General features: G+C 40.8%; 2 protein-coding genes across 7 annotated transcripts in view; both read left to right on the top strand.

Annotated features, from left to right (window-relative positions):
• Positions 1 to 10,176, top strand: part of tlcd4a (TLC domain containing 4a) — a 52,824-nt gene extending 42,648 nt beyond the window's left edge. For all 4 annotated transcript variants that reach the window (XM_048538948.2, XM_048538946.2, XM_048538947.2 and 1 more), the window contains one exon: positions 4,834 to 10,176. In XM_048538948.2, the coding sequence (XP_048394905.2) occupies positions 4,834 to 5,149 (316 nt within the window). In that variant the 3' untranslated portion in view covers positions 5,150 to 10,176. The remainder of the gene's footprint in view (positions 1 to 4,833) is intronic.
• A 4,898-nt stretch (positions 10,177 to 15,074) lies between these two features.
• LOC125456482 (holocytochrome c-type synthase) overlaps positions 15,075 to 24,061 on the top strand; it is a 28,312-nt gene continuing 19,325 nt past the window's right edge. Inside the window, exon 1 of one of the 3 annotated variants that reach the window (XM_048539622.2) lies at positions 15,075 to 15,181. The gene's annotated coding sequence lies outside the window, so the exon portion shown is untranslated. The other 2 variants (XM_048539623.2, XM_059648047.1) reach the window with 2 other exon arrangements.

Raw genomic sequence — 24,061 nt, 5'->3', positions numbered from 1 at the left:
CCATTGCTGCTCATTGGCCCATCTGATCAAGGTCCCGTTGTACTCTGTGATAACCTCCTTCTTCAGTGTCCACTATGCCACCTATTTTGGTGTCATCTGTAAACTTGCTGACTATGCCTCTTGTATTCACATCCAAATCATTTAGATAAATAATGAAAATCAATGGACCCAGCACTGATCCTTGAGGCACATCACCAGTCACAGGCCTCCAGTCCAAAAAACCCTCCACCGCCACCTTCTGCCTCCCTTTTGAGCAAATTTTGTATCCAACTGGCTGGCTCCCCCCCGATCCCATTTAATCTAACCCTATTAACAAGTCTATAATGCAGAACCTTTGTCGAATGCTTCGCTGAAGTCCATATAGACAACATCTACAGCTCTGCCTTCATCAACCTTTGTTGTCACATCTTCAAAAAACTCAATCAAGTTTTTGAGACACATTTTCCCCATTTGCAAAGCTATGCTGACTATCCCCAATCAGTCCTTGCCTTTCCAAATGCACATAAACCCTGTCCTTCAGACTCAGGATTCTGGCCTATCTTTACCTAGAATTAACGTAGCCAATGATTTAGAGATTATTCATACACACTTTGCAGTTACAATTTATTTGTCCTGTGACCCCATTCCCACATGCAAGAACGATTTGAAGATAACGGCTCATACATCCACAGTTTTCCTTATTTCCCTTAGTGTACTTAGATGCCATCTCATTTAGCCCACTTTGAGTATAGCCAGCATACCCAAGCCTAAATGATTAAAAGTTCAAGTGCAGACTTATAGGAAATAGTCAGATTCTTATGTGGAGTGCAATTATCTTTCTCACTTCCCCTTGAACTATATTAAATCAAAATATTGTCTTAGCATTAAAACTCAAGAAACATATTCTGCAATATGTTCCCAGACAGAAATCATGTGCTGTGATTTAAGCCTCCAGATCCTCTGGTTCAGATCTTAATTTAATCACAAGCTGAGCTTGAACCATTATGTTCACCTGTAGTTGACAAGCTTCCATTCAACATATATCATTAATAGATACTTAACGGTATAGTATTTTATAAGCTGAATGAAGTACATAATGAAGTAATTGAATTCAAGTGAAGCATAAGCAAAGTGTAGGCACTGTGGTCTCCTGTTTGGTCTCTAGATAATCCTAGGAAGTTGAGTTTATTGCTATAGTTGCCTGACATTACGCTTTAAATTCCGCCATCCGATCCTAATAGGACAGGATAGCAGGTCTCTCAAATAATTGTCTCTCAGACAATTATTGTTGGCTATGAAATGGATTGCTCAATGAGATCATCAGGGGAAAAAGAAAAATTAAATATTGTCACAGTGATTCAGTTAACTTTTCTTCTAGTAGAATTAAGTTAACCAGTCACTGATGGGAAGTGTAACTGCAGCACTGGGCTTACTGAAGTCCTGCATTCCTGTTAACAAATCCTACATATTAGTAGATTGCGTATGCTTCGGCTTGTGCTGAGTCTTGAATGTTTGGTTCATTATTCAAGATGTTCTAGAATTGCTAGTAGTAGTACTGGAGCAGGGATGGCTTGCTGCAATTATACAGGCCTCCGGTGAGGCCAAATCTGGAATATTATGTACAGCTTTGGTCCTCATATCTGAGGAAGGATGCTCTTGCTACAGGGGGAGTTCAGCAAGGGTTTACCAGACTGACGTCTGGCCTAGTGGGACTGACCTATGAGGAGACATTGAATCGATAAAAGATTACATTCACTGGAGTAAAGAAGAATGAGGAGAGAATCTTTTGTAGAACTGTGTAAAATTCTCACAGGACTAGACGGGATAAACACAGGAAGGATATTCCTGATGGTGGGGAGACCAGAAACAGGAGTCACAATCTAAGGATACAGGAGGAAACCGTTTAGGACTTAGATGAGAAGACATTTCTCCGGCCAGAGAGTGGTGAGCTTTGGAATGCAGCTGGGAACAAGCTATTGAGTTGGATGGTCAACCGTGATTATAATGGGGGAGCAGGCTCGAAGCCAAATGATGTATTCCTACTTTCTATATTGCTGTTCCCAAACTATACTTTCCATACAATTTTTAGAATTCTGTCCTAGCTGGTGTTATCCAAAATCCTACTTCTTGCTTGTAAATATTTGAAAGCGGCATTGTCGAACATGCACGATGATAAAGTGTGAAGCTGGATGAACACAGCAGGCCAAGCAGCATCTCGGGAGCACAAAAGTTGACGTTTCGGGCCTAGACCCTTCATCAGAGAACATGCATTTCTGTCTGGTAATCCAGCAGTGCTTCCAGCCGCCAACAAAATCAACAGTATGACGACTCTATCTTTCTTTCAATGCCATGGTTTTTTAAAAAAATCTTTTTACACTTTTAAGAGTTCTGACTTCTGACATGATTAGTGGAGGAAGGTTGTACATGGAAAAGGCAGGACAACCTTGGTACGTTGAATCACTCTTGGTCATCAGAGTTGTCACTGTAGTGACTGGAATGAGGTCAGCCAGAGGACCTAATAGAATGATTTCAAAAACAGAAGTTGCTGTAAAATCTCAGCAGGTCTGGCAGCATCTGTGAAGAAAATTCAGAGTTCATGTTTCAAGGTCTAGTGACCCTTCCTCAGAACTTTTGGTAGCTAGGAAAATGTCAGTTTACATGCAGAAGATAGAATGGGGGCAAGTGGATAAGAAGTAAATGATAGGTAGGGATAGAGCCCAAACAGAGAACAGCAGTTGGATAGACAAGAGAGTTGATAACTATTTGGCTAGGAGGATGAGTAACTGTTAATGAGGACTGACAGTGGCTAACAATATGTAGTGTGTAATGGCAGACAGTGGGACAACAAGGCCTAATGTGTGCGCTTGGGGACTAGGACATGGGAGAGTTTAAGCCCCAAAATTATTGAACCTGATGTTGAGTCTGGAGGGGTACAGGGTCTCCAAGTGGAAAAAGAGGTGATGTTTTTCCAGCTTGTGCTGAGCTTTGCTGGAACCCTTCAGCAAGCCTGAAACCGAGATGTTGGCCAGGGAGCAGAGTGGTGTGTTGAAGTGGCAGGCAATTTGAATCCCAGGGTCTTTTTTGTGAGCAGAACATAGATGTTCTGTGAAGTGGTCACACAGTCTATGCTTCGTTTCCCCAATATAGGGGAGGCTATATTGTGAGACATTTTAGAGGCTGCCTTACTCCAGGATACCCAGATCTGCTCTTTCTTCACTCCTAGCACCAGCCCTTGCAACCACTGAAGGTGTAACACCTGCACATTTTCTTCCTTCCTCGTATCCAAGGGCCCAATCATACCTTCCAGTCTACTGTATTCACTGCTCACAACATGGTCTCCTCTACACTGGGGAAATGAAGTGTAGACTAGGTGACTGCGTTGCAGAACATGTACATTCTGCCCGGGGGTGGGAGGGGGGAGAAGAGAGATAAAATGCCCTGAGCTTCCAGTTGCCTGCCACTTCAACACACAACCCTGTTGCCTGGCCATCATCTGTGTCTTAGGCTTGCTGCGGTGTTCCAGTGAAGCTCAACGCAGGATGAAGTACACCACCTCATTTTCTGCTTGGGGACCCTACAGCCCTCCGGACTCAATATTGAGTTCGATTAATTTTAGAACCTGAACTCTCCCATGTCCTAGCTCCCTACCCCACACACCAGGCCTTGTTATCACATAGTCTGCATTACATATTACCTATTGTTAGCCACTAACAGTTATTCATCCTCCTAGCCAGATCATTATCAACTCCTTTGTCTATCACTGCACTTCTCTCTCTTTGGGCTCTATCCCTACTTTATTGTTTGTTTATTTCTTCCCCCCTCCCCCTCCCCCTCCCTATCTTCTGCATATAACAGACATTTTCCAAGCTACCATCAGTTCTGAGGAAGAGTCACCGGACCCTGAAACGTTAACTCAGATTTTTTTTTTCTTCACAGATGCTGCCAGACCTGCTGAGATTTTCCAGCAACTTCTGTTTTTGTTCCCAATTTATAGCATCTATAATTCTTTTGGTTTTTATCTAATAGAATGAGTTCCCTGATTGGACCAGAATAACAGCCCGAATCCGGGACTTGTGGCTGACAGATATAAACAGAAGTGTCAGGAGTTCTGGTCACCCTCTGGGAACCAGTTTTGAGCTAGTGGGTTAAGTGTCATGTAACTATGCACGTGTAAATAAAGGGTGACTTAGCGTCACTGAGATGCACAGCACAGAAACAGATCTTTCGGTTCAGCTCATCCTTGCTGACCTGGTATCCTAATTTAATCTAGTCCCATATGCCAGCATTTTGTCCATATCGCTCTAAACCCTTCTTATTCATATACCCATCCAGATACTTTTTTTAATGTTGTGCTTGTACCAGCCTCCAGCACCTCCTCTGGCAGCTTATTCCATACGTGCACTATCCTCTGTGTGGAAAAAGTTACCCCTCAGGTCATTTTTAAATCTTGCCCCTCTCACCTTTTAAAGCTCTGTCCTGTAGTTTTGGACACCCCTACCCCTGGTGGGTGGGGAAGGCCTTGCTATTCACCCGATCCATGCCCCCACAATTATATAAGAATCCTGTAAGGTCACCCCTCAGCCTCTGACACTCCAAAGAAAATAGCCCCTGCCTATTCAGCCTGTATAGCTCAAACCCTCCAGCTCTGGCAACATCCTTGTAAATCTTTTTTTTCTGAAACCCTTTCAAGTTTCTGGTGACGGGCCACTGGCCTTCGTGGAGTTATTTCAGCTGCGTAACCTGGTTGTCAATTTATGTGTAAATTGCCATGGATTAGAATGCAGGTGCATAGATGGTATTCACATTGTGGTGTTGCTTTGGAAGTGTTACTGACCATTTACCTTTTCTTTTCAGGTGGTTTTTTGAAGCATTAAGTTATCCAAAAACTTCCTTGCCAAATATTATTAATGGGTTTCTAATGACAGTGGTATTCTTTCTGGTGAGAATTGCTGTCATGCCTCCATACTATAACAAAATGATTTCCACGTTTGGAACAGAGGCCTTTTACAAGCTTGGACTGCGAGCACAATTTGCTTGGATTGCTGCCAGCCTTTGCTTAGATGTTATGAATATAATGTGGATGTACAAGATTGGAAGGGGGTGCTACAAAGTCTTGCTTGCTTGCAAGAAGCAGCAAGCAGACATTCAGAAAAATGGAAAACAACGGTAGAGATGTGCTTTGCTTGTTGTAAATATATTTTTAAATTTTGAGAGCATTCATGATGGTGTTTTGTACACAACGGTGGAACCTTAGTTACAAGCTAACAGTGTACTGTATCACTAACGATCTGTTTAATCAAATGAAGATGACCATTGAATTTTAGAACTTAAGTCTACAACATCTACAGTTTTGCTACAATACAATATCTAAATGATAAATGCACTGAATAACAATAATATGCTTATTCATACATATACAAGTAGAAGCCCTCAAACTGCATGCGGGTTAAATCCAACTCTGAAGAATTTACATTTTAGGTTTGCACTTTTATTTTGGAACACAGTGCTTTGAATGCCACAAGCAATTGTACACCTGCATCAAGATCTTTCATTGCCATGGAGGAAATTATTGATTAGAATACTTGCTCATTTGAACTGTGAACAAAAAATTCCTCTTCACTGAAAACTAGCAAGAATAACTTGCATTTATAAAGTGCCTTTGAAACAGGAAGAAATCGCAAGGAAGACAGACATGTTGAAAACAGTCAGTTCTTTAGGATTGGAAGATCACTATTTGCATGCATAAGTGGCTCAAATGCATAACTTATTTTTTAAAATAGACTAATATTAAGATGTCTCATTTAAGAAGTCATCATGTGGTGTGTCATCTGGTTGAATTTATGGTATTAAAAAGGTTGTTTAACCTTTGCTGTTTTAGGAATCATTAATCTATTAGGCACGTAGTTGACAGGAAATTTGTTTCTGTTGAATCTAAAAATATATTTATGCAGAATACATTCAGAATACCTGCAGGAAGTAATCAGTACTGTGTGACTTTATAATTTAATCTCGTACAATCATTAGTGAAGTGATTGCAAATAGCTACTTGTCACAGCTTTGAATTTTGATTAATTTTAATTGGTAAATCTACATGTGTAGATATGTATGTGTGTGATATATATATATATATATATTTGATTTTTTCAACTCTGTATTATGTGGTAGCATGTAATAGCCATGAAGATCCTAATTCCACTGGAGATGGATGAAACTATATGGTTTGCATTTTTTTATAAAAAAAAGTCTAGCAATAATGGCCAATGTATGGTTTTTGTCAGTTCCCTTGATGCCATCATTTGTGTTGACCAACACTCCTTAATTAAGTCATTACCTCAGTCCTCCAACATAATATTATTTCTGAGTTCACAATACAGAATTGACGTTGTACTGTTCTCTGTAATGCTGCTTCAATGTGTAAGCTAATTGTATCTTTACAGGCTTTTTGTGGTATGACTATTGTTTCATTAGCTCATATAGACATGGAAAATTGGCTAATTGAACTGTCTACCACAACAGTAGATATCTTGATGTCAGAAACTCCTCTGTGACCATTGTGGAACCTGATGGTATGACTTACTTAAGTTTTTAATTATTTAAGACGTTCTGTGGAGAAAGTTGGATAAAATTGAAATGTATTACTATACTAAGTGCCTATCTGAATTCAACATGTCTTTAACATTATGCTTGATTTAGATGTCAAGTTGGAAAAATTTTAACAATAGTCAAGTGAACAGGTCAACATTTTATGAGCCTTGGTATGCTTTAACACCCCTGAATTGAACCACCAATTAGTCACAGGGGTAGATAATATTTATGGAATTGTGTATTTGTATTTTGTAATTTTGCATGCATATCAATTGTTACATTTAGGCTTTGATTGTCTATGAAGTACTCAAGCTAAAAATATTGTACTTATCTCTGAATAACATAGATGTTCTACTTTTTTATCTGAAACAAATTTTAGATGAATTTTTCAAGCCTATTCATTTTGCTTCGCCATCAATACAATTCCAAATTAACTTGTATCACCTGCATCTTTAAACTGTTTGTTTTTGTTTAAAGAAATGACTAACTATCTTAATTTTTTTTTTCTCCTTACACATTCAATTATTTAGTCTATTGGCATTTCTGATAAGTGCAGTTTTCACCATTTATCTAAGCCAGTTGGAGTAAAAAATCATCTTAACATTTACTATTATTTAAAATATTGCAGTGTTGTTTATTTAAATCAATTCATTCCTCCAAGTGTTAAGATGAGAAGGTATCTTTGATATTCTGATATAAATTAAGATTTTATTTTTAATTTGGCATGCAGATAAGTGAGTTTTGCAAAATACTGATGCAGCGCCTCAAATAGTTGTAAGCACAGTTTTGTTTTTAATTTAACCTGTTTTTCTAATCAACCTGTTCAGTGATGTTATTACACATCTCTGGAGCAGGTGGGATATCATCCCAGGCCACCTAGTCCAGGGGTAGGTACCCTACTTTTGCACCATGAGCCCTTCTGATGCTTCTTCCTGGCTCTGACTCAAGGCCTTCTGCATGTGAAACGTATGCGATAACCAGAGAAATGGTCACAATTGAAAGTGTTAAAGATGTACTGTTATTTGAAACAGCCAAGCAACAATTAGATTCATTAAATGCAAGTACCTGCTATTCCACGTGTGTAATTTTAACTATCTTTGTTTTTTAAGAATGCACGCCACCCCCAGGGTCATGTTTTCCAAAAAGTTGTAAAATTAAATTATTTTTATTTTAATCATAATAACATGAGTAAAAATACTTGTCTTTGGCCATTTTAGTTTCAATTATTTGTATCAAAATAACACAGTCTATTCATAGCAAAGCTAATACATATTAATCAAGATCGAGCAGTATAGGAAAACCTCATTGTATGTATATGTTATCAAAATTATCTGTCAGATTAATCAGGGATTTTTAGGTACCACAATCAATATCCCATTTTTGAGGTTAATTATTTGAAATATCTGAGAAATAACATCGCTCATGGTAATTTTAAAAGTTGTAGATAAAAGTGAGAAACTTGAGTCTGGGCAAAACCGATCATCTCGTCCTGTTTTGATTTTGTTACTTTATGCCTATAGTTTTACGATAGTCTTAGTCTTAGTTATGGACATAAAAGGGTTAAATTAATCTTCAGCAATGGCTAGTTCACAGTCCATCCATTTTACCATGCTACCGATTTTAAATTAGTACTGATATAAGAAGATCCAGAGGTTTCTTGAAACAATTGATACTTACTGAAGTACAGTAAAAACTGGTGTGGCATTAATCTATAAGCCGATTAAATAACAGATTTGATTCTTATTCATTAATCCCAACTAGCAGCTGGGTTTTTAGAATTGTTTAGAACACCTCTCCTTCAGAGAGGAGAAAATATTTAAGAGTTCCAACTCCTAACTGTGTTTGGCTACTGACTTGTCGTATTTAGGGAAACCAGTATTGCAATTGATTGTAATGTCCTCCCGTGAAGTAGCTGGTTGAGATTCACTGTCTTAAGCTTGTGCAGCCAGCCACAAAATATTAACTCTGATTTTTCTTCATAGATGATGCCAGACTTGCTGATCTTCTCCAGAAACTTCTGTTTTTGTTCTAGCAGCAATTAAGGTTTGGAACTCTTACTTGTTCTCTCATCCCTCGCTGAGGGGAGAGGCACTGTAAATGATTCTGACCACCCAGTTGCTGCACATGGCTGGGATTAATCCAAATACTGATTTAATGTTATGCCATGGTTAGTGAACAGTTGGAATTGGTGTGAAGTACTAGGTGCTACTTTTACTGTTTATAAATGTACCTTGCTGAGAATCATCATCATCATCATTAAACAGATAATTGTTTATAAACAAGTTGCATGTTAGTTACTTTAATGGCTTAATAACAATTATTATGCTTCAAGTAGATTTTATGAATTTTTGAAACTAATGTTTTCTAATAAAGTATGTAGTTAGCTTGTCTGTTGGATGTTACAGATATATATAATATATATTATTTAGCCTTAAATATTGATTCAACTTTCCTGGGACAATATTTTAGGAGGACTATTGTAGGCATATGTCTTTTTTATTTACCGTATAAATGTTTGTCCATGAAACTGAAGATTGTTTCTTTGTAAATTGTTTTTAAGTGCTCAGTAACTTAAAATTTCTCAATGGCTTATTTATAAAACATAGGATATGGTGAAGGAGAGAAGAATTAAAAGTATATTGAGTTCCCAACAAGATTGTCAATAGTTTTTACACTGGTCAAATGTTAGAAGGATTCTGAGGGAAAATTGATTTAGTGAGGGCAAGACTGCCTGCAGTGCACATTTGTGGTTTGGTTACATGCAGAATTTTGAATAGTTTCATAATATTAAATCAAAACAATTGATTCGTTTTGTTTGCTACTTTAGAACCACAGCAACTTGGTAAAAAATGTTTTCATATCATTTTATAGGATTTGTAAAGAGAAACGAGCCACAAAACACAGATTTAAGTTGCTGTGGTTGGTTCGCTCACTGAACTGGTTCGTCAGTTCAGTAGTTACTTCATCGGAGGCTGCACTGATGATGTTACCCAGCAGGGTAACGAAACGTCTGTGAACCAGCTCAGCGAGCGAACCAACCACAGCATCAACAACTCTAGTTACAAATCTACTCAAGAACCTGAGATAGATTTAAGTTAAAGTTTGAAAGAGAGGAAAAAAGAACAAAACCCAAATTACAAATGGAAATGACCTGCCTGGAAATGTGATAAAGGTGGATATGGTAGCAACTTTCAAAAGGAAATCGGATGAACACTTTAAAAAACATTTACAGAGCAAGGGAGAAAATGTTAGGAAATTGAATTGATTTAGATCCCTCCTTCACAGAGTCAGTACAAGGCACAATGTGCTATATCATGTTCCTCACTTAAAGCTTTTATATATTTTAAAGGTTTATATTGATAATCAGATGTTGCATAATTATGAAATACAAGTTGAAGTCATTGACATACAAATATCACTGTCTAATTTTACGTTTCTTATGCTTAACTCTATGTATGCAATTAAAGCTTTTTGATGCTATCTTAATCATGCTTGCAATTTTTAAAGTTAAATGTATTCCACAATGTTCAGATGTAAAAAGGCTTTTGCTAAGAAACGCCAATGATTTCCTGAAAGATTGTATTCTAAATGACAATAAAGTATGTGTTCTGATTATTGATTTTGCTGAAGTGTACTTTGACTTTCCATAAATTAGTTTGTCCTGTCCTCACTTGTCATTCCTAGTTTACATTCTTCCAATGAGAGTCTGGATCGAGAATGAACAGAATTAAGGGAAGGAAATGTCTAATTCGTGTCTTTGGCCGGATATTCATGCATGCAAACTAGCAGAGGTGTGTACAGGGGCGGAGGGTTTGAAGGGTAGAGAAAAGGCACATTATTGTATTTTCTCACTAGTTCATGGCAGCAGGCCACTGTTTAACATTGTCCAGAATCAACATTGAAATTTGGAACATAGCTCAATGCAGCTTCTCATAGGATAGTATCCTAACCTATGAGCAGTGGCTTACTTTTTTGTGTTCTCATCACAAGTATTTATACATTGTACACCTACAGCATACTGTGTGTAAATCACCACAAGCTACCTTTAATTTGGCTACCTATTAATAAAAATCTCTCAAACCATAAAGTACTGAAACAACGATTTTAAAATTTTATTGCACGTAACAACCAAAATAAGACCCTTCACGTAAACAAGTTAAGTCTCACAACTCAACTTGGCTGTTACCTGATTGTTGGTTGGAATCGTGGCTAAATTCTACCATTAGTATCTGTCTCTGGAAGCGCCCAGGGTTCAATACTTGCAGTGTTGTTTAAAGTTCTGTGCTGAAGATTCCTGGAGGTGAATTCTTATACAATTTTCTCTCTTTCAAACCACCAAGTTTGTGGTGTGACATTATAACGATCCTCTAGATTATTTCAATCCTGAAGTTGATTTACACTTTGGAGAGCCCAAGTCCTTAGTATGCCGCCTTATGAGAAGTTGCTCCCCTGTACCTTGTTACATTCAATGTTACCTGTATGTTTGAAACAGCCTGTCCTTCAGTTTACCCCTTAAGGACTGTACAACAAGTCCTTGGGACTGTGTCCTCGGCCCAAAGACTTTCAGCTGCATCATCACTGACCTTTCTTCACTGCTGCCCTGTTCCAATGCTCATTGATGATTGCACGGTGATTACATTTGGAAGCCGTCTGTGCTTGCACACAGCTAGACCTGTTCAACATTCAGTCTGTGGCTGATTATTAGTAAGAAATGTTTTGCTTCAGAACCACTAAGTCATGATTGTTTTCAGGGGAGTCTGAACAGCTGTCCGCTAGCGTCTCAATGACTTGATTCCTGTTGAATTCCCCCACAATCAATATCCTGAGAGATTACCATTGAGAGCCACCCTAACTGATGTGATTGGAGAAACAATCTATACATGTTTGTCAGAGGCTGAGTATTCTGATTTTTGTGACACTGTCTGGGTCACCAACAGCATATCGCCAATCTATCAAACATACCCAGGCTATAAAAGGCTCCAGACAGTCAAATACAATAAACTTCTGTTCCTCTGTATTGGATTTTGGAAAGGCAATGTGATGGTTCATGAGAGATTGTGATTAAAATTGGAGATGGGTGGTGTCAGCATTCAAATGAAATATGACCTGTGTTTTCAAGTATTCTATCAAAAGTCAATAGGAGATCTAATAGGGTGGAACTTAGGACCGATCCTTAGATGAATTCCAGGAGTAATAGTGTGGGAGTGGGACGGTGTTGTAAATAATTGTCTGTTCCAAATGAATACATTTGAATGGAATTAGAGGCAGCCAAGGGAGGCGTATTGTGAGGTCAACTATGTCAAAGGTTGGAGATCAGCCTGAAAGGATAAACAGGGATGGTATTTTGGGATGCTGGGTACTGGAGACCACCCACCTTCATAACATTGATGATGTTACTACATACATAGTGATGTCTTGCCATTCAGGGATTTTGTGCTGTTGGAGACGCATGGTGAAGACATTGCACTAAAGTCATAGAATCATAGAGATGTACAGTATGGAAATTGACCCTTTGGTCCAACTTGTCCATGCTGACCAGATATCCAAAATTAATCTATTCCCATTTTCCAGCAGTTGGCCTATATAACCTATAACATTTTCCTATTCATAAATGCATCCAGATGCCTTTTAAATGTTATAACTGTACCAGCCTCTACCACTTCCTCTGGCAGCTTATTTCATACATGCACCACCCTCTGTGTGAATAAGCTGCCTTTTAAATAAATCCCTTTGAAATCTTTCCCCTCTCACCTTAATTCTCTGCCCTTCAGTTTTGGACTCCCACCACCTGAGGGGAAAATACCTTGGCTACCCTATGCATGTCCCTCGTGATTTTATGAATCTCTATAAGGTCAACCCTCAGCTTCCAACACTCCAGGGAAAATAGCCACAGCCTATTCAACCCCTCCTTATAGCTCAAACACTCCAGCCCTGGACAACGTTCTTGTAAATCTTTTCTGAACCTTTTCAAGTTTAACAACAACATTCCTATAGTAGGGAGACCAGAATTGAATGCAGTATTCTAAAAGTGGTCTAACCAATATGCTGTATAGCCGCAATATGACCTCCCAACTCCTATACTCAATGTACTGACTAATAAAAGCAAGTGTAGCAATTGCTTTCTTCACTATTTTGGCTACCTGTGACTCCGCTTTCAAGGAACTATGAACCTGCGCTGCAAGGTCTTGTTCAACAGTCCTGGTATTGGCATCCCTGTCACATTTAGGTTACTGCCAAAGGAGCGTGGAGTGTGAGGAAGAGGCCAATGGCACAGAATCAACAAAAGTGAGAGTTCAAGTCTAGATTCATTCAGATTCAGATCCACGTAGATAAAAGGTGTGTGCATGTCATTTGGGATTGGAATCATCGTAGAATCCTTACAGAGGTCCACACTGGCAAACCATCCCCATCCACTAAGCCTGCATTTCCCAGGGCTAACACACCTAACCTACAGGCCCTCTGAACACTAGAGACAATTTAGCACAGCAATTTACCATCTTTGGACTGTAAGAGGAAACTGGAGCACCCAGCGGAAACCCACAGAGATACTGGGAGAACATGCAAACTCAATACAGACTGTCACCCAAGGGTGAAATTGAACCTGGGTCCCTAGTGCTGTGAGGCAGCAATGCTAACCACTGAGCCACTGTGCCACCCACTGTGGATTTTAAAATAGAGGCAGGTAGATTTTGGTTAGTTTGATAAAGATGTTTTGGCCTTTTAATCATTTAGAACAGTGACTGAAATTCACAATTTCCAAGAAGGCTTATCACTTCAATCAAGTGTCTGGAAAGATACCTGTGGTGTTAATGGACTAAAAGTATATAATGCTAGGTTTACAAATAGACCAGGTTATTAGTTTAGCTTTTGATTTCAGTTGAAAAGCTCAGGCTAACCAGTCATCCTAACTGAACTGTTTTTAATCCATGGAGTCTCCCTGTTGCGAGAGACTATGTAGAAGTGTTTCAGGTCACTAGAATTGAAGATGATTCATGGCACAGACTTTAGAAATATGTCATAAAACTGTCTCAGTGCCCAAAGGAAAAGAAGTTGGGAAGAGTTAGTGAAGTGAAAAGTTAGGGTTAAGATAACAACTGATTGTCTGAAATTGAGTATCTGTAAAAGGATTGCTTTAAGAAAAAGGGTTGAAACATTGTTTTGCTGTTTGAGATCTTTTGGTCTTAAATATAGAGCATTTTTATCATTTGTGGAATAAACTTCTGTTAAGGAACAGCTGCAGCCACGTGACTATGTTTCAGTGACTAACCACTACATTAACTAACTGCAAAAAAAACTACAAATAATGGAACTTGAAGAACAACAGGCGAGTCAGCATCAGAGGAGCAGGAAAGTTGACATTTCAAGTCAGGACCCTTCTCCAGCATTTGTAGTTCTTGCTATCTCCAAATAATTTATCAAGTCTTATTTCATTGTCCAGTATTATCATCAGCTGGCAATTATAAACAAGTTTGGAACAATTCCATCCTGAAGATGGGTCACTGGACCTGAAATATTCATTTTTGTTTTCTCCACAGATGCTGCCGGATACGCTGAGCTTCTCCAGCAATTTCTGTTTTTGATACTAATTTCAAGCACCTGCAGTTCTCTGTTTCTTTTTAAATCAACAATTGGAATGAATTGTTTAGACACTTGAACGTGTATCACCATTCACTTTTAACAAGACTAATCTACAATTTGGCTTCATTTAAGTGTCTTGGACCATTATCTTCTCTGATATCTTTATCTGAGCTCAAAACTTACGTCAAATACAGCATTTCATTTAGCGGCCTCAACCTTATGTGTACCATACGTGTGTGTGAGTGCGATTGAAAAACATCCAGATTTCAACCAACTTTAATGGGATAAGGTGATTCCTCATTTCACTTAAACAGCTGACTTCTAATTTTAAGATTGAACGTCCTTTGTTCTTGATTTCACTATAGAGGGAAACAGCCCTTACTAAATCCAATTGAATTGAAGTAGTGAAATATGTTTTAGTTGTAGCTCAAGCGGTAGCATTTCCGACGGTAAGTTAGAAGATGCTAGGTTAAGTCCTACTCTTGAAAAATCAGGGTAGATCGTGCATCATTTGGAAAGGCTGTATTTTAGATGACAGTCTAAACTGATGCCTTCCAGGAGGATGCAAAAGATGCACTGATGCTATTTTAAGGGAGGGATCGGCCCCGCACCAAAATCACAAACTCACGTGTCTGCGATTCATCAGTGAACATTACACAAACGTGCCTTAGCTGCAAATTGTTTTCGAACACCTTGGGGTAATGAAAAACGCTAATATAAAGGCAAGTCATTCCTTATTTGACCGTTGTACTACTATCATCACATCTTTTAGGGATACATTACTTTCCTCATCCCTGCAAACTTGCATTGATGTCAGCGGGAAAGGTTTGCACTAGAGCAATAGTCGGTTTCGCACTGATACCTCTATCTCTCTCAGGCTGGAAGCTGGCGTTTTGTCAGTGCGCCGAAGGGGCGGGGCCTGGGAATAGGAAGTGACATCAATGGAAGGCGGTCTATCGGCCTAACGGCGCGGAGGGTTGTGGGAATGGGTATCGTGTTCACCTTGAGGAGTGTTCGAGAAGCGTTCGTCGGGTGGGAGGTAGGTTCTCGCTGGGCCTTGTCGGGGGAGGATTCAAGTATGGCCTTTGTGTACTCGGCCGTGTCCAGGGCTGAAGGATCGGGCATAGGAGGTAGTCCCTGGCTTACTACCACAATCTTCCTGCCGTTTTCTTTCCCACTTACTACTACTCTCTTTGGCCCGTAACTACTGCCTTTCTTTCCAGTAAATACCCCTTCTGTAGCTAGCTACCCCTTTTTTTTGCCCATCTCCCGACCGCCCCCTACCCCCCGCCCCTCACACACCTCCTTCCTCCGTTACACTGCAGATTGTTCTACAAGTGGCTAAACATGTAGTTACATGAGGCTTGGCTTATATATGTGAGGCATCCCATTCTTCCCTCGATGGTGTGAAGTGCTATGATTATGTAACTCATTACATGAAGCCAGTGATCGTTCCAGGAACCCATGAGTTTCTCCACTTATTTGTGAACTTAAATCATAAGAGGAATAATTCATTTAGCCTGTCTAGCCTGCTCATGAATTTTATGGGCTATCTTTCCTTTTTTAGCAGCCATCAACCCAACTGGAGAGCAGCAGTTGCTTTATATTTTAAGAGCTAATAAGATATAATTCTTCAATGGTGTATATTCCTGAGTGATCCTAAACCGTGTGGTCCTAAGAAGTGCCCAGATTATCTTGAAAATCTTTAAGATGCGTTAAAAGTTTGAGTAACAAATGAAGCTAGCTGTTTTATGTTGCTTGTAGGGTTTTTCTGCTAACAGTAAGCTACCATCAAAACAATAAGATATTATCTATCTCAGGACCTACAGTTAGCTACGAGAGCAAATCAGACAATAGGAATCGTGCAGTGAGTAACTCTTCCTGATTTTTCCCAAAGCCTGTGCACCATCTACAAGGCCCAAAGCAGGAGTGTGATGGAATACACCCCACTTGCCACGCTAAGAGCAGATTCAACAGGACCCAAGTAGCTTGACACCATCCCAAGTTATAGCAGCATATTTGATTGGAATTTATATCTACAAATTAGCACTCACTCTACCACTGGCCCATGAATACAGTAGCAGTAGTGTGTACCATTTTTTTCATTGTTTCGTGGGACATGAGTTCCTGGCCAGCCAGCATTTATTGCCCGTCCTTAAGGTAGTGGTGAACTGCCTTCTTGAACTGCTACGTGTAAGTGTGTGCTTAATGGTAGGAGACGGGGTGGGGGTTGTTGATGGTGGAGGATTGTTGTCAGACCAGAGGCCTGTGACTAGTGGTATTCCACAGGCATTGGTACTGAATCCACTTTTATTTTTTACTTTTATAAACAATTTTAATGAGCAATTAGGAGACATAACAAGTTTAGGGATGGCAGCAAAGTTGGTGCTCTAGTCGACAGTGAAGAAGGTTACCTAAGATTACAGAGAAATTTTGATCAATTGGGTCAGTGGGCTGAGAAGTGGCAGAAGGAGTTTAATTTGGATAATGGAAGGTATTGTATTTTGGTTAAATAAACAAAGTCAGGACTTGTACAGTGAATGGTTAATTTGTGAGCCCTGGATAATGTTATAGAACAGAGGCGCCTAGGGGTTCAGGTACATAATACTTTGAAATTTGCATCACATGTGGACAGGGTGGTGTCTCTAGACAGAAAGCATTCAGCACACATGTCTTCATTGCTCAGACTTTTCAGTATATGTATTGGGATGTCATGTTCCACAAGACATTGGTGAGGCTCTCCCAGTGTATTGTGTGCAGTTCTGGTCGCCCTGCTGTTGGGGTTATAGAACATAGAACATTACAGCACAGTACAGGCCCTTCGGCCCTCGATGTTGTGCCGACCTGTCATACCGATCTCAAGTCCATCTAACCTACACTATTCCGTGTACGTCCATATGCTTGTCCAATGACGACTTAAATGTACCTAAAGTTGGCGAATCTACTACCGTTGCAGGCAAAGCGTTCCATTCCCTTACTACTCTGAGTAAAGAAACCACCTCTGACATCTGTCCTATATCTTTCACCCCTCAATTTAAAGCTATGCCCCCTCGTGCTCGCCGTCACCATCCTAGGAAAAAGGCTCTCCCTATCCACCCTATCTAACCCTCTGATTATTTTATATGTTTCAATTAAGTCACCTCTCAACGTTCTTCTCTCTAATGAAAACAGCCTCAAGTCCCTCAGCCTTTCCTCATAAGACCTTCCCTCCATACCAGGCAACATCCTAGTAAATCTCCTCTGCACCCTTTCCAAAGCTTCCACATCCTCCTTAAATGCGGTGACCAGAACTGTATGCAGTACTCCAAGTGCGGCTGCACCAGAGTTTTGTACAGCTACAGCATAAATCTCAATTATGCCTTGTGAGTCTGATTTGACAGTGCTTCCTTCCTCCATCTATATACATATATACAGAGATATACGCTCTGGAACAGACTGAAGGAACTTGATCAGACAGTGTATACAATGCTGAATTATGAAATCCCTTGCTTTTTCTGGCACTCACCTCAAGGTGACTGGAACCCAGCTCGGAGGCAGCCCCCTCTGGCCAGTGTAGTAATTCTCATATGGGACGGGGGCTGGTGGAGTATCACCTTATTAAATTGGAGATGGTTCAGCAAGGATTTACCAGGATTTTGCTAGGAATGGAAGATTTAAGTTATAGAGATAAGTTGAAGACAAATGAAACTAGTTTGGTGTGGGAACATGGTCAGCATGGACTAGTTGGATGAAAGGGCCTGTTTCCGTGCTGTATGACTCTATGCTGTAGGTGGATCCTTGGGGAGGGAATTCCAGGATTTTGACCAAATAACAGTGAAGAAATAGCGATAAGATTTCCATGTCAGGATAGTGAGTGATTTGGAGGGGAACTTGCAGATGGTGGTGTTCCAATGTATCTGCACCCCTTGTCCTTCTAGGTGGAAGTGGTCATGTATTTGAAAGGTGTTGTCTAAAAGTCTTTAGTGAATTTTGGTAGTGCGTTTTGTAGATTGTGCACTCTGCTGCTACTCAGCACTTATGATGGAGGGAGTGGATGCATTATGCTGTGGTGCCAGTCAAGGTGATTGCTTTGGTCTGGATAGTGCCGAGCTGCTTGAGTGTTAGAGTTATACTCATCCAGGCAAGTAAAGAGTATTCCATCACTTTCCTGACTTGTGCTTTGTAGGTGATGTACAGGCTTGAGCGAATCAGGAGGTAAGTTACTTACCAAAATCCTCCTAGCCCCACACCTGCTCTTGTAGCCACTTTATTCATATGGTGAGTCCAGTTGAGTTTCTGGTCAATGGTAACTAGAGGATGTTGAAGCAGGGGTATTCAGTGTTGGTAATGACATTGAATGTTAAGTGGTGGTGGTTAGTTTGTCTCATGTTAGAGATGTATGGCATTTATGTGGTGCGAATGTTTCTGGCCACTTGTAGCCTGGGCCTGGATATTGTACGGATCTGTTTACATTTGAATGTGAACTGCTTCAGTAGCTGAGGTATCATGAATGATGCTATACAATGTGCAATCTTTGCTGAACATCCCCACTTCTGACCTTTTATGATGGACAGAAGGTCATTGACAAAGCAGCTGAAGATGGTTGGGCTTCGGACATTACCGTGAGGAATCTCCTGCAGAGATGCCCTGGAGCTGAGATGACTGACCAGCAACCAAGCCAGCTTTCTATGTGCCCTGAGTTTGCTCCCTGATTCCCACTGATTGCAGTTTTGGCAGGGCTCTTTGATGCCATGCTATGTCAAATATGGCCTCGATGGCAAGGGCTGTCACTGCCACCCCCACCTCAGCTCTTTTGTCCATGTTTAAACCAAGGCTATAATGGGTTCAGCCTTGGTAGGCCCCAGACTGTGCATCACTGAGCAGGTTGTTGCTAAACAGGTGATGCTTGAAAGCATTATTGATGACACCATCCATCACTTTGCTCATCATCAAGAATAGACTGTTGAGGCAGTAATTGGTTGGGTTGCATTTGTCCTGCTTTTTGTGTACAGCACCTGTCTGGGTAATTTTGATGTCAGTGTTGTAGCTGTACTGGAACACTTTTTTAGCAAGGGCTGTGGCAGTTGTGGTGCTCTAGTCTTCAGTACGTTGCTGGAATGTTGTCAGGGCCCGTAGCTTTGCAGTATCCAGTGCCTTCAAATGTTTCTTTCATATGAAATGAATCAATTTTGCTGAAGACTGGCATTAAAGATGTTGGGACGCTGGAGGAGGCTGAGAGGGATCAATCAATCAGTACTTCTGGTTGATGATTGCTGTGAATGTTTCAGCCTTTCGCATTAATATGGTGGATCTTCAATCATTGAGGATGAGGATATTTCTTGAACCTCTTCAGTAAGTTGTTTAATTGTCCACAACTGTTGATGACTGGATGTGACAGCACTGCAGAGCTCATCTGTTGGTTGTGGGATCACTTAGCTCCATATATCACTGGCTGCTTATGCTGTTTGGGACACAAGTTGTCCTGTTTGATATCTTGAGCAAGTTGATAACTTATTTTTAAGAATAATATGTGCTGCTCCTAGCATTTTGAGTCGGGAATAAACCAGCCATTGAGGTTGCAGATTGCGTTGGGAGTATGATCCTGCTGCTTTTGATGGCCTGCAGCACCTTGTGGATGCAGTCTTGAATTGCTAGATCTGTTTGAAGTCTATCCTGTTTATCATAGTGCTACAAAACACAATGGAGGGTACTTTCTTTGTGAAGATGGGAATTTGTCTCCAAAGTTGTGCTGTGGTCATTCTAACTCGTACTGTCACGGACAGATGCATCTCCAGCAGACAAATTGGTGTGGATGAGGTCAGGTATGTTTTCCCACCGTTGGTTCCTGCACCACCTGGCGTAGACACAGTCTTGCAGCTGTGTTCTTTAGCACCTGACCAGTTTGATCAGTAGTGTTGCTGTTGAGCCACTTCTAGTGTTAGATATTGAAATTCCCTCTTCCAGATTTGTGCTGTAGCCACTGTCTGTGCTTCCTTCAAGTGTTGTTCAACTTAGAGATTTACTGATTCATCAGCTGAGGGAAGAGGGTATGTGCTATTTAGCAGGAAGTTTCCTTGCCTAAGTTTTACCTGATGACATGAGACTTCATGGAGTCAGGAGTCAATGTTGACTCCAGGGCAACTCCCTCCTGACTGTATGCTATTGTGCTGCTGCCTCTGCTGGGCAGCCTGTCTTACCAGTGGGACAGGACATATCCAGGGATGGCGATGGTCATGTTTGGGCATTGTTTATAAGATATGATTCTGTGAGTATGACTCTGTAGGCTGTTGCTTGACTAGTCTGAGACAGTTCTCTCAGTTTTGGCACTAGCACCCTGATGTTATTAAGGAAGGCAATGCATGGTTGACAAAGCTGTTTTTGCCGTTGTCATTTCCATTACCCGGGTCAATGCCAGGTGATCTGTCCAGTTTCATTTTTCGAGACTGGTGGGCAATTGAGAGTCAATCACATAGCTGGGGCTCTGTAGGCCAGACCAGATTTCCTTCCCTTAAAGATGTTGGAAAAACCAGTCTGGTCCACCAATAATAGGTGGCGGTTTTGTGGACATAATTAGTTCCTTAATTCCAGATATATTTTGTTTATGGTATTCAAATTTCACCATCTGCCGTGGTGGGATTCAAACCTGGATTGCCAAAACATTAGTTGAGTTCCTGATTTAAAAATCTGAAGATAATTCCAGTGAGCCATCACCTTCCCTCAGTTTACAGAATGCACGACAGAAATTCACCAAGACACTTTAAACTGCACCTTCCAAACCCATGACCCCTGTCGTCTAAAAGGACAAGAGCAGAAGATACAGTGGGATTCCCTGTAAGCTTCCCCTCAGAACCTGCCACCATTATGACCTGGATAACAAAGTGTGGAGCTGGATGAACACAGCAGGCCAAGCAGCATCTCAGGAGCACAAAAGCTGATGTTTCAGGCCCAGACGCTTCATCAGAGAGGGGGATGGGGAGAGGGAACTGGAATAAATAGGGAGAGAGGGGGAGGCGGACCGAAGATGGACAGAAAAGAAGATAGGTAGAGAGGAGAGTATAGGTAGGGAGGGGATAGGTCAGTCCAGGGAAGACGGACAGGTCAAGGAGGTGGGATGAGGTGGGAGGTAGGAAATGGAGGTGCGGCTTGAGGTGAGAGGAAGGAATGGGTGAGAGGAAGAACAGCTTAGGGAAGCGGAGACAGGCTGGGCTGGTTTTGGGATGCACTGGGGGAAGGGGAGATTTTGAAGCTTGTGAAGTCCAGCTCGACCCCTCTCCCCACTGCATCCCAAAACCAGCCCAGCCTGTCTCCGCTTCCCTAACCTGTTCTTCCTCTCACCCATCCCTTCCTCCCACCTCAAGCCGCACCTCCATTTCCTACCTACCAGCTCATCCCGCCTCCTTGACCTGTCCGTCTTCCCTGGACTGACCTGTCCCCTCCCTACCTCCCCACCTATACTCTCCTCTCTACCTATCTTCTTTTCTCCATCTTCGGTCCGCCTCCCCCCTCTCCCTATTTATTCCAGTTCCTGTTCCCCATCTTCCTCTCTGATGAAGGGTCTAGGCCCGAAACGTCAGCTTTTGTGCTCCTGAGATGCTGCTTGGCCTGCTGTGTTCATCCAGCCTCACACTTAGTTACCTTGGGAACTGCAGATGCTGTAGAATACATTACCACCATTATGATCTGGAATGTTCCTTCACTTGTCATTGGGTTAATGTCCTAAACCTCCAGCATTAACAGCATTGTGGGTGTACCAATACCAAAATGAAGTCCACTGGTTCATGAAAGCAACTTACTATCATCTTCTAGAGGGCAATTAAGATGGACATCAAATGCTCACCAAGCCAGCAAAGGCCACGCATGCGGAATGAATAAAAAAAATGCAAATGAATAAGGTAGTATAGGAATTTCATTGCTTTTGTGATGCTAGAAATGCATCTTGTATGTATACCAATGACCATTACTAACAGCCGTCATTTGCAGAATGCAGCACTGATGTTCCCTCTGAAATTCTGCACATGCTCTGGTGCGGCTGCACTTGGAGTATTGCGTACAGTTCTGGTCACCGCATTATAAGAAGGATGTGGAAGCTTTGCAAAGAGTGCAGAGGAGATTTACTAGGATGTTGCCTGGTATGGAGGGAAGGTCTTATGAGGAAAGGCTGAGGGACTTGAGGCTGTTTTCATTAGAGAGAAGAAGGTTGAGAGGTGACTTAATTGAAACATATAAAATAATCAGAGGTTTAGATAGGGTGGATAGGGAGAGCCTTTTTCCTAGGATGGTGACAGCGAGCACGAGGGGGCATAGCTTTAAATTGAGGGGTGAAAGATATAGGACAGATGTCAGAGGTAGTTTCTTTACTCAGAATAGTAAGGGAATGGAATGCTTTGCCTGCAACGGTAGTAGATTCGCCAATTTTAGGTACATTTAAGTCGTCATTGGATAAGCATATGGACGTACATGGAATAGTGTAGGTTAGATGGGCTTGAGATCGGTATGGCAGGTCGGCACAACATCAAGGGCCGAAGGGCTTGTACTGTGCTGTAATGTTCTATGTTCTATGCCATTTGGTGTGTCAATGAGTATGGACCTTGAAACAATGTTGGAGCAAACATAGCTTTACAGTGTTGAGCTTTAGATGTGATTCTGTAATTGGTCAGCATTTGCAATATAATCCTGTGTGTGAGAAAAATTACACTGACAACCAATTGGGAATTATCAGTCATTGTAGTGTGGTGAAGTAATTCTGAAGAATAGTCAACGGACTCGAAACATTAACTCTCTTTTTTTAAAACCATAGATGCTGCCGGATCTGCAGAGTTTCTCCAGCAATTTCTGTTTTTGATTGTTTCAAATCTCCAGCAACTGCAGTTCTTTGTGTTGTGGCATTGCATGTATTGGAATATTAACACACAGTGCCCTGTTTTTTGCAGACAGAAAATATACAAACACTTCGCATGTTTCAACTCTACAAAATAAGGTACAGGCGTTCTATAGCCCATTTCTTGGGCAATGCCTTGATCTATCAGAGTCATTCAGCCTTGTTTAAAATTTGAAGCTTGCTAGTTGACTACCAGGCAGCATTAACTAGTGCATTCTTCATAACACCAACTCTACCAGTTAGAGTTTGCTTACCTCACATTCAGCAGTTTCCTCCTATAATATATGTTGTTTTTCCTATGGATTTCTTGTGAATTGTCCTAATGAATACAAGGTGAAGAGCATTGTCAAAGGCTTTTAGCAGATTTTGTGATATATAGTGGCCAGTGGAGGTGCCAATGTTGGACTGGGGTGGAAAAGGTCAAAGATCACAAACCAACAGGATATAGTCTGATAGGTTTATTTGAAAACACTAGTTTTTGGAGCTCTGCTCCTGTTTTCAAATAAATCCATTGGACTGTAACCTTTTGTCATGTGATTTTTGACAATGTAGTTCCGAGTCGGCATGACTAGAATGTTTTCGCTAAATCATCATGAAGAAGGACTTCCATCTTGCCAGCATCTTTTAATATTACCAGGTGACCCAGAGCACTTTAGCCTCACTCCTGTATACTTCAAATGTAATTTGTATTGCAGTACTAAAAGATGTGGTACGTAACCTTGGTACATAGCAAGGTCCCTCTACTGAAATGGCTGGCTGGGGTAGATAATCTGTATAGGTATGTTCCAATGAATTTGTTCATAGATGTTATTACACACCCCTGGAGCAGGTGGGACTTCAACCTGGGTTTCCTGTGTCAGAGGTTGAGACACTATTACCATGCCACAAGAGCCCTGAATAATCTCTATATTACTGGTATTGATTGAAGGATGCATGTTGGCCAGGATGTTGGGAAAATTTCCTTGCTCTTCAAAAACTTTGATAGAATATTTTGCATACAATATAAATACTGACATTTTGATTCTTTAACCATTGCCATGTAGACGCGACAGTATTATCATT

Source organism: Stegostoma tigrinum, chromosome 8 (genome assembly GCF_030684315.1).
Source record: "Stegostoma tigrinum isolate sSteTig4 chromosome 8, sSteTig4.hap1, whole genome shotgun sequence".
NCBI classification, from domain to species: Eukaryota; Metazoa; Chordata; class Chondrichthyes; order Orectolobiformes; family Stegostomatidae; genus Stegostoma; species Stegostoma tigrinum.
The sequence above is the reverse complement of the archived record's forward strand: the minus strand, read 5'-3'. Positions and strand labels throughout refer to the sequence as shown.